General features: G+C 62.2%; 1 protein-coding gene across 4 annotated transcripts in view; it reads left to right on the forward strand.

Moving 5' to 3' along the window:
- The window catches only part of RRBP1 (ribosome binding protein 1), a 48339-nt gene extending 38445 nt beyond the window's left edge, over positions 1-9894 (forward strand). For 3 of the 4 annotated variants that reach the window (XM_027559669.1, XM_027559672.1, XM_027559670.1), the window contains 16 exons: positions 915-1084; positions 1211-1245; positions 3817-3907; positions 4280-4372; positions 4736-4828; positions 4911-4994; positions 5116-5205; positions 5623-5715; positions 6051-6122; positions 6588-6683; positions 7106-7189; positions 7666-7752; positions 8275-8358; positions 8519-8617; positions 8947-9090; positions 9355-9894. In XM_027559669.1, coding sequence (XP_027415470.1) covers positions 915-1084; positions 1211-1245; positions 3817-3907; positions 4280-4372; positions 4736-4828; positions 4911-4994; positions 5116-5205; positions 5623-5715; positions 6051-6122; positions 6588-6683; positions 7106-7189; positions 7666-7752; positions 8275-8358; positions 8519-8617; positions 8947-9090; positions 9355-9390 — 1451 coding nt within the window. In that variant the 3' untranslated portion in view covers positions 9391-9894. The remainder of the gene's footprint in view (positions 1-914; positions 1085-1210; positions 1246-3816; positions 3908-4279; positions 4373-4735; positions 4829-4910; positions 4995-5115; positions 5206-5622; positions 5716-6050; positions 6123-6587; positions 6684-7105; positions 7190-7665; positions 7753-8274; positions 8359-8518; positions 8618-8946; positions 9091-9354) is intronic. The other variant, XM_027559673.1, reaches the window with a different exon arrangement.
- Positions 9895-10378: the final 484 nt, after the last annotated feature.

Raw genomic sequence — 10378 nt, forward strand, 5'->3', positions numbered from 1 at the left:
GGCTGGGATGGCTCAGGGTTCTGGGCTGCCACCCCCTGCTGTGATGGGCCTGGTGTAGCTTCAGGTGGTCAGGGGAGGCCTCTGGGGAGAGAGGTCTGGATGACTGGAAGAGGTCTGCCTCACAAAGGCCAGGAAAGGGCAGAAATGCCCGGCACAGAGCCCCTGAGGAATGGGGACAAACTTGAACTTGGACTGTACAAGAAACAGACCGAGGAGGTCGGCGCGCAAGGCTGGAGATGGCAGCAGTGGCCAGTGTGGGGGCAGACAGGCGGGCCCAGGTGACCATCCTGTGGAGTGATGAGGGCTGGGAGTGTGGGTGGGGGTGGAGGGACCAACCCCACTTGTCCTTCCGGATGCTCCGGCTCTGGCCCAAGAAAGGACCGAGGCGCAGAATGGCCCGGGGACCAGGGCTGGGCCAGGCAGCCACAGAGGCGCCCAGAGGATTGGGCCAGCAGTGGATGTGGATCCCCAGGCCTCAGAGATGAGTGAGGGGTGGGGAGGAGGACACCTTCAGCATAGCCCTGTGTGTGTGGGGCGAGCCTCGGGCCAGGGGCTGTGCAGAGTCAGATGAACGTGGCTGGCATTCTGAGCCATGGTGGGATGTTGTGGAGGTCGCCAAGGGGAAAGGACACGCCAGGAGCTCCCGCCTTTGTCTCAGCAATGTGAGCCGATCTCCCAGGAGCAGAGTTTAGACTCTGCAGCAGACACCCGTTCAGATCCCATCTTTGCCAAGTGGTGGGGGCACTTTGTTGTCCCCTGGTGTGCAGAAGCCTGGTGGTGACTCTCCACCAGCTAGCTGGTGGGCTGCCCCTGGTGCGCCGTGTGTCTCGAGCCCATGGGTGTGTGCTGGGCAGCCTGGGAGCGTCTGTGTCAGTGACCCCCCACCCCTGACCCACCTGCCACCCCTTCTGCAGAGCTGCACGGCAAGCTGCAGTCCTCCGAGGCTGAGGTGAGGGGCAAGTGTGAGGAGCTGCGTGGTCTCCATGGGCAGCTGGATGAGGCCCGGGCGCAGAACTCGCAGCTCACGGAGAGGATCCGCTCCATCGAGGCCCTGCTGGAGGCCAGCCAGGCCCAGGACGCCCAGGTCAGCACCCCTCTCCCGGGGCCCCTCCACCCACCCCACAAGCCCCGCCCCCCCCTCCGCCCCCCGCAACGACCTGCCGTCTGAGGCATGTGTCCTGGTGACCGTGGGGCTCTTCTCTCGTTCCAGGCCAGTCGAGTGGAGGCCGACCAGCAGCAGGCCCGGTAAGAGGGGCCAGGGGCCCAGTCTGGGTGTGGGATCCCTCCCCGGATCCCGGGGAGGACCCCTGAGAAGCCCTGTCATCCCCACCCCTCCTCCAGTGCCTGTGGGGAGCAGGAAAGAGGGCAGGACCCAGCCTGTGGGGAGAGTGGCCGGGCCTCCTACTGTCCATCCATTCATCTTTCCATCCATCTCTGGAAGGGAAGGACTGGCTGGTTGGGGGTTTCTCTCCATGTCTATGGGAAGAGGGATTTTAGGGCTTGAAGTCATAACTCAAACAGAAAATGGGTCACACTCCCCGAGTGGAGAACCTTGGAGGTTGCCCAGACCTTGGCACAGCTCTGGCCATGGTGCAGGGTCCCAGCTGACCAGACACGGGCTGGTACTGGGTGACGTCGGCGGCCAGCCCCAGGCTACCGAGACTGGGGGAGGTGCCCCAGGCCAGGGGGCTGGATCCCTTGGAGTGACCATCGCCTCCAAGTGTGTGTCCCTCAACAGGTGCCTGCGGGCTCACGGGGTGGTCCTGGCTGCTGTGGCCGGAGGCCCTCAGGGCAGCCATGTGGGGTGAGGCCTGGCGATGTTGTCCGTCCCTGTGCAGGCGGTTGGCCTTGTCCTGGGCTGTCTGCTGACCAGGCTCCCTTGTTCTGGCTGCTGCCGCCGGTGGGTCACCTCCCTGGTGCCTCTAGACCACGACCCGCATTCCCGGCTTCAGGTCTGAAGGCTGGGGAAGGAAGCTGGCCTCTTGGAGGCCCCACAGCGCCTTGCTGGAGACTCAGAAGCAAACCCTCTCCTTGCACATTTCCAGACAGCTCAGGGCAACTTTGTTCCTCATGGTATTTGTGGGGGTAGAGAGGTTGTGTTTATTTACTGTTTTGTTCTTGTATTTTAGGATCAGATTCTTGGACCACACTGCTAATTTCTAGGTACTTAGGTCATGTTGTAAATAGGGTTGATTCTAGTATTTTGCATCCTGCAGACGTTTGACAGAATGAGGGGTTTTTAAAAATTTTCTTCTCAGACTGTTTATCTGGAAGTTGTGACTAGGCCAGGCCATCCTATTCTGGGGTGGAGGTGAGTGATCCAACCCCATACATTCTGGAATGTACTTCGGGCAGTGGCCACCAAGTGGGGTGACTGTCAGCGTGTCCTTGTCACCCGCCGGCTGTGTCTTCCTCCTTGGGGGTGCTCTTGCAGGGATTTGCAGGGGGCCAGCTGCTGCAGAATGCCGGCGGCTTGACGGAGAAGCTGTGAGGGGTCCCAGTGGTGCTTTGAGGGTGGGGTCAGGTTCTGTGGGCTGAAACTAGCATCTTAGAAGTCCACAACGGCCATCTTCCAGGCTGGGTGCAAACTGTACTTAGAATGAAGGTGAGGGTCAGGGCAGGCAGCGCACAGCCCTCCCCGAGGGTGTTGTCTTCACACACTTCCTTAGGGTGGCGGTCCTCAAAAAAGCTGTCCACTGTGTGGCCCCTGGTGAGAAAATCAGAACACATGTTCCCACCGGGGGCGTCCTCGGAGGGACTTCCTTCCTGACCCTAAGCGGTCCTGGTTGTGCTACTTCAGGTCAGCACTAGTGGCTTCCTGTCCTGTTCTAAATCGAGACTCAAAAGATGACATGTTAAAGTGTCCATTTGCAGCCTCTTTCTCAGGACAGCCAGAGACGTTCTAGAGTGTCCACCCCGAGCTATCTGGGTGACGGGGCAGACAGAACCACATGGCCTTGAGTCTGGAGGGAAGCGTGAGGAGGTGGTGCCGCTGTCCTGCCAGCTCCCCTGGTGTCTGAGGTCCTCTCGGGCCAATGTCTCAGAGCCCAGGTGCAGGACTGAGGGGGAGCCTTCGGGTCCTGGCAGAGCCAGGTTTTGGACACAGGGCGGTCGCGGCAGGGAGCCAGGGCCTGCCGGGCACCACCAAGAGCAAGAATGTTCCTGATGGACTGCGGGCAACTGTGCTGCCTGGTGTCCTCCCAGGAGGCCCAGCCGCGTCTCTCCAGGGCAGCTGTGGCCGTAGGGAAGGGCCAGGGCCGCAGGCTGTGGGACAGAACGGGACCAGGCAGCAGAAGAAGTGAAGTGAAAGTCGTTCAGTCGTGTCTGACTCTTTACAACCTCTTGGACTGTACAGTCCATGGAATTCTCCAGGCCAGAATACTGGAGTGGGTAGCCTTTCCCTTCTCCAGGGGATCTTCCTGACCCAGGAATAGAACTGGGGTGTCCTGCATTGCAGGTGGATTCTTTACCAACTGAGCTATCAGGGAAGCCCTTAGCAAAAGAAAGAGCACCCCAAAAAGCAACGGTCCAGGGCCTGTACCGGCACTTGCCACGCGGCTGCTCTGACCTCTCCGTCCAAGCAGCTGTGTCCCCAAGTGGGATTCTGGTGGCCTCTGGGCCCTCGGCTCTCGGGGAAGGGGCCTGGGCAGTTGCCCAAGCTCCTCTGAAGCCTGTGCCTTGTGAGGGAGGGGCCTGGCCCTCGTCCCAGACCCCATGTGTGCCCCTGGGCACCTGGGACAAGGAGGGGCTCCGAGACAGGCCCTGGGGGGGCTGCAGGCCTTCAGAGCCAGACAGTGACCTGCTGTCTGTCCCCAGCCTCATGGAGCTGGAGTCACAGGTGTGGTGCCTGGAGAAGGAGGCCACGGAGCTCAGGGAGGCGGTGGAGCAGCAGAAGGCGAAGAACAATGTGAGTGTGGGGCCGGGGCGCCTGCCGTGTGGATGGGGAGGGGCCGCCTGCCGTGTGGACAGGGGCCTCGGCTGCATCCTGGCCCAGGCCGTCTTCCAGAGCCTCTGACCGCGCCTCCCGAGGCCTGGCTGGGCCAGAGTCGGCCTCCAGGTGACTGGAAGCTCTTCACTGAGGAGCCAGTGACTGCCCTCATCTCCCCACCCCCAGCCCCACAGACGAGTCTCTCTCTAAAAGGCACCGGGTCACCCCGAGCCATCAGGCGCCAGTGCTGCCCAGCATCCCCTGTGGGGTCTGGAGGCAGGTCAGGGGGGTTTGCATGCCCTGCAGAGACCAGCCTGGCTGGGCATGCTGACCATGCCCCTCTCCTCCCAGGACCTCCGAGAGAAGAACTGGAAGGCCATGGAGGCTCTGGCCTCGGCCGAGAAGAGCTGCGAGGAGAAGCTGCGGTCCCTGACTCAGGCCAAGGTCAGTGTGGGCTCCGGGCTGGCGTCAGTCAAGCTGGTCAGCAGAGCTTGCAGCCACAGGCAGGGCAGCCCTGGGCTCAGACCGGCTCCGGAGTCCATCCGGGGCCCATCCCTGCCTCTTCTTACGTGTTCTCTGCCCACCCTCCCGCCTGTTTCCCCTGGAGAAGTGGGGAGCAGTGAATCCTTTGTGCTGCTTCTCAGCTGGGCCTTGCCCTCCAAGGCCACCGGGGGCCCAAGCTTGGTCTGTCTGCGTGGATGTTGTTTGTATTGCTCTTCTGCCCTGACATCTTGTCTGAACGATCCCCCTGAGCGCCCAGGCTGACCCCTGCACTCCCCCCGCAACCCCTGCCCGGACTCCCCACAGGAGGAATCGGAGAAGCAACTCAGCCTGACGGAGGCCCAGACCAAGGAGGCCCTGCTGGCCCTGCTCCCGGGGCTCCCCACCTCCACCAACCAGGTAGGAGGCGGGGTGGCTCCTCTGGGTCCCCCCGCCCATGAAGGGGTGCATCCCGCCCAACTGCAAAACATTTCTGTTTCAGAGTTATGCTGAGTGGTTGCAGGAGCTCAAAGAGAATGCCTGTTTGGAGTTGTCGAAGCGGCCGCAGGCGAGCCCGGAGCCCTCGGTGAGCACGGACAGCCATCCAGCCTCACAGCCTGCCCTGTCCCCCGGGGGTGCCTGGAGCCGGTCGTCAGGCTTTGGCTCACCAGCCCCCCTCACCCCTCCCCTTCTGCCTCCGCACTCAGGACTTGGCCGCCAAGCTGAGGGAGGCGGAGGAGACGCAGAGTGGCCTGCAGGCCGAGTGTGACCAGTACCGCAGCATTCTGGCCGAGACGGTGAGGCCCGGCAGGGAAGTCCAGCGGTTGGGGGGCCCGACCGGGTCGCTGGCTCTGTGACCTTGGGTGGGCACGGCCCCCCTCTGGGCCCTGTTCCTGTGGCTGAATGGCGAAGAGGGGTGCTCAGGGTGAAGGTCTGGGGCGAGTCTGAGGCGGGAGGGGAGTGGTTGGCTCTCCTATGACACCAGGAGCCCAGCCCTTGTGCTGGGGCTGGCCCTTCCTGGGCTGCTGAGGTCCACCTGCTGCAGACCCATCAGAGACGAGAGTCCCAACGGCTCTGTCTTCTGCACGCTGGCTGGGGGAGCCCCGCTGCGTGGCCGGCAGGGCTGGGATCTGAACAGGGTGGCCGCTGGGGCAGGGAGGGAGCTGGGGGATGTATGTGGGGTCTGCAGGCCATGCTCACGGCTGCCCCAACAGGAGGCCATGCTCAAGGCACTGCAGAAGAGCGTGGAGGAGGAGGAACAGGTGTGGAAGGCCCGGGTGAGCGCCGCGGAGGAGGAGCTCCAGGAGGTACGGTGCCCGAGGCACCCAGGGTCCACCTGCCCAAGCAGGCTGCCAGGGCGGAGTGCCATCAGTGCCAGGGGGACGCCCACAGGGTCATCTGGGTCACTTGGGGAGTCGTTTCGGTGACGCCACATGAAGTGTGGTCACAGAAAGACTCGACAGCTGAATCCTGGTCTCTAGGAGACCCAGCCCTAGGAAGAGGGGCTGGTCACTCTGTGGGGCAGGGGCACCATGGGCTTCCTGGGGTGGGTCCTAGGACAGCTGTGAGGAGACGCAGCAGTGCATCCCTGGTCAGATCCCCCAGGGCTCATGCTTGACTGCCCCTTCCTTGTGCTTTGTAGTCACGGGTCACCGTAAAACATCTCGAAGAGGTTGTCGAGAAGCTCAAAGGGGAACTTGAAAGTTCTGATCAGGTGCGTGGGGGCTCTGGGCAGAGAGCGCCGTCCTCTGACGGAGGCTCCTGTGGTCGTTTTCTTTCCTGGTCCACGTGTCCCTGCTTTTCCTTAGTGAGCGGTTATGACCTCGGGGTGGCCGGAGGCAGCATGCCCAGGGTGGTGCACCGTGGCTTCTGCCGTGGCCTCAGGAACTGTGGGAGGAGGGTGCGGGATAGCCCCGCCACACTCGTCCATCCACCCTGGCCTTGGAGCAGGTCCCCCAGCACCGACCTTGCAAGTAAATCTCTAGGCCTGAGAGCTCATCCTGTCCCGGGGTGCCTGTGTGTGGCACCATGTCAGGGTTCTGGCCCCGGGCACCTCCTGGAACCGTCGGGCCGTGGAGGCCCCCTCCAGCCCCTGTCCCCGAGCCGGCCAGCCCTGATCCCCGTGGTCGTCCCTTTCTCATCCCACCCGTTTGCGGCCTCTGACGCACGTCCTGTCCAGGTGAGGGAGCACACCTGGCGCCTGGAGGCCGAGCTGGAGAAGCACGTGGCGGCTGCCAGCGCCGAGTGCCAGAGCTATGCCCAGGAGGTGGCGGGGGTGAGTCCTGTCCCAGGCAGCCCCGCAGGCAGGGCTGGGTGAGGCCGGCCAGCCTGGCAGTGCGGGAATTCCTCCACCTGGTGCAGCGACGCCATCCTTATGGGCAGGCATTTAAACGTGACAGGGCTTCACGTTCAGGCAGCAGAGAGGACAAGCTCAGCACCCCGATTCTGGAGTGATCTCAGACTTCTACCTTTGCTTTGTAAGACACTCCATAACTTGTGAAGGCCTGGGAGAAGCCATGTCCTGAACGCCATGCTTCCCAAGTCTTAAAAACAGCAGAAACTGCTGGAGGCTGCCTCCCCCTGCCCTCCCCTGCAGGTTCCCGGGGCGGGTGCCTGCATGTATTGGATTCCCTGAGAGGTGCTCACAAGAACTGGTCGTCTCTTCTTTTCTCCCGCCACCCGGCTCTGTTTTCTCAGTTGAGGCAGCTCTTATTAGAATCTCAGTCTCAGCTGGATGCGGCCAAAAGTGAAGCCCAGAAACAAAGCGACGAGCTTGCCCTGGTGAGTGGCCATGGTGTGACTGCTTGCTCTGTGGGGGCTGGGTATGCATGTTCCCATGCCCAGTCAGAGGGGATGTGGGTGGGCTGCTGGAGGGGCTGCTGGCACGTTTGCTTGACCCTGGGCCTGTGGCTGCTAGGACCACAGTGTGGCCTGGGAGGTCCCCTCCCTTGCTTTGCGCACCTCTGTCTCGCATGTACCACATTCCCTGGGAGTCACTGGGCTCCATGCCACTGGCCTTGCAGTGAGTGGAGTGTGTGCACAAGGGCAGTCTGGTCCCTCAGCTGCAGTTTGACTCTAGCAAAGGGTCTCGGTGCTGGCCTCCCGCCCCCCAGGAACCTGCAGGGGAGCCCACACAGGCCATGCTCATCAGAGCAGGTCCCCTGAGGGGCTGTGGCTGCCGAGAGCGCCTGTGGTCCTCCTGGGGAGCTGCGTGCATCCAGCCATGCCTCAACACAAACCCAGCCTCCCTGTTCCAGGTCAGGCAGCAGCTGAGTGAGATGAAGAGCCATGTGGAGGATGGTGACGTGGCTGAGGCCCCCCGAGCAGAGCAGGACCCCGCCGAGGTTAGGAGGGCGAGCCGGGTGTTGGTCACTGACGCTGCGCGGGCTCCTGCACCCAGTGCGGGGCGGGGACAGCAGCCCCGACGCTCGCTGATCACCAGCCCCGCTCTGCCTAGACACCTGCTTCTGAAGAGATGCAGAGTGGAAGGAAGGGCGAGGGCTGGGGTGTCTGGTGGGGCACTCACCCTCCGGACCCCTGATCCAGCCAACTATCAACAGCCTCCCCATGGTGGTGGTGGCCTCAGGGTGGGATGGCCTCCTGGGCCAGGGCTCGCACAGGGCTGATGTTCTCTGTCCTGGGGTCTCAACAGAGGACCCCGCATCCCATTGGCATCTCTCCCCCATCACCCAGCTCCCTTCCCCAGCTGCTGGGTCCCGCCTCCCCCAGGGGAGCGGGACCCAGGGGAGTCAGGACTGGCTGTAGGGCCCAGGCCACCCCGCGTGTCCATGGCAGGGCAGGGTGGGGGGCCCTGGGTGCCTAAAAGGGTCCTGCCTGCCCCAGATTCCAAACGTGTTTGCCTGCAGCTGAAGACGCAGCTGGAACGGACGGAAGCCCTGCTGGGGGACGAGCAGACGCGGCGGCAGAAACTCACAGCCGAGTTTGAGGAGGTCAGGGTGCTGCTCAGCTGACAGTTGTCTGTCAGGGCCCTTGTGGGTCAGGGTGGCAGGGCTGGGCCAGCCGCAACCCACCTGGGGGATTGTCACTACATCCTGTCACTTGCCTTCTGTATGGGTCCTGACCGCCCCCCACCCCCACCAACCCCCCCAGGCTCAGCTCGTGGCGAGTCAGCTGCAGGCGGAGTTGGAGAAGCTCCGTTGCACCAGCGCCCTTGGGTCTTCGGAGGTGGAGGAGGCTGCACAGCTGAAGGTACTGGGTGCCATCACTTCACGCTCCCTGTTGTCCCTGGAGGCCCCTTGGGCACAGTCCACCCTAGTTTAGGGGAAGGTGAGGTGGGGGAGTATTCCTGAGCCTCCAGTATCACAGACAACTGGATCAAGTAGAACTTAAGGCCAGTGCTCAGCAGCCAGTACGTGACCCCAGGGGCTACAGCTTCGAACAGCCCTGTAGAGACACTCCTGATTGTGGCCAGGAGACCGTGTCCTCCTGGGCCTGGTGTGATCCCACAGGCACAGCCAGGGGGCCCGTCCTGCTGCATGTCATGTGTAGGCTGATCCCCTTCAACCCTCCAACCGCAGGAGAGGCTAGAGAAAGAGAAGAAGTTAACTGGTGACCTGGGACGTGCGGCCACCAAGCTGCAGGAGCTTTTGAAGACGACCCAGGAGCAGCTGGCAAAAGAGAAGGACACGGTGCAGAAGCTGCAGGAGCGGCTGGACAGACCAGTGAGCGCTGACCCCGAGGGGCAGGGGGTAGGGGTGCACAGGACCCTGGGGAAGGCCAGCAAGGAGGAGATGTGGACTCAGGGGCTGGAGGGGTGAGAACAGAGATTCCTGAAAGCTGACCTTGGACCCCTGCCAAGCCCTCGGTGTCTCCTCCAGCCCCAGGCCACTCTGGTGTTGGGCTGCAGGCCGTAGTTAGGGTGGGTTAGGAGCCGGGGTGAGTGTGCCCCCGCCGGCCAGCTTCTCCCCTTCACCCTCTGTCCACAGGAGGACGGCAGCTCAAAGGAAGGCACTTCTGTCTGAGTCTCCTGCAGAAAATGAAATTACTGTTCAACTTACCAAAATGCCTTACACATTCCTTACAAATAAACCAACCGACACAGCGTTATCCGGGCCCAACTTCGGTAGCTCTGAGAAGCCATAAAGACAAGAGTTTCTTAGCACCAGAAGTAGATCTTCCAGACCCAGTTTGTACAAGAAGAACCTTTGTCACATTCGAGAAACACTATCGCCCTGGCCCGGCCCTGGACCACCAGCCAGCAGACGCCAAAGCCCTCGTCAGCCGTGCGACAGACCCAGGGCTTGTTCTGGGAGGCGGGCCCGGGGTCTGTATGTCAGTCAGTGCAATTGTGTCTTTCGCGGGGTTGGGGGTCGGGTGGTTCTAGTGCTGAGTCCCTAAGGCTGCAGAGCAGACTGGAAGGTCACAGCCAGCGAGGCAGCAGCCCCAGTCCCCGGAAGATGCTGCCCCCAGAACCGACGCGTGACTCCTGGGTGTTAATGCCATTAAAACCCGCGTGTCGCCCGGCACTCTGGTCTTGTCCCATCTTCCTTGGGGGCTCCTTCCAGGAGAGAATGAGTGTGGTTTCTGGTCCCCCAGTGCCCACTGGGCAGGGTGAGGGAGCAGGGCCTGAGATACCTGGTGGCCTGATGGATGCACGGACTGGTCCCCACCCTGAGGAGCAGGGCTGCGGATGGCCCAGGCCATAGTGTGAAGTGAGTTCCAGGAGTGAACAAGGGACTCTCTATCCTTCTGGCTGGACCCGGGCAAACATCCACTCCTCAGGAGGGCTGTAGACGGCATCCAGCTTAACTTGCCATGATCCTTGGACCCTCATGTTTTCGGGGATCTGAGTCTGGTCAAGAGGTGAGTTGGGGGCTTCGTAAGGAACCTGGAGTTTAAGCCAAAAGTGGATTTAGAGGCAGGGTCATGGGAGTGGTTGCATCAACCCAGAAACAGAAGCTGAACTGAAGCAGCCCCCAGGGGTCTCTGTGGTACTTCCAGCTCAGTCCC

This window comes from Bos indicus x Bos taurus, chromosome 13, assembly GCF_003369695.1.
Source record: "Bos indicus x Bos taurus breed Angus x Brahman F1 hybrid chromosome 13, Bos_hybrid_MaternalHap_v2.0, whole genome shotgun sequence".
In the NCBI taxonomy this organism is placed as follows: Eukaryota; Metazoa; Chordata; class Mammalia; order Artiodactyla; family Bovidae; genus Bos; species Bos indicus x Bos taurus.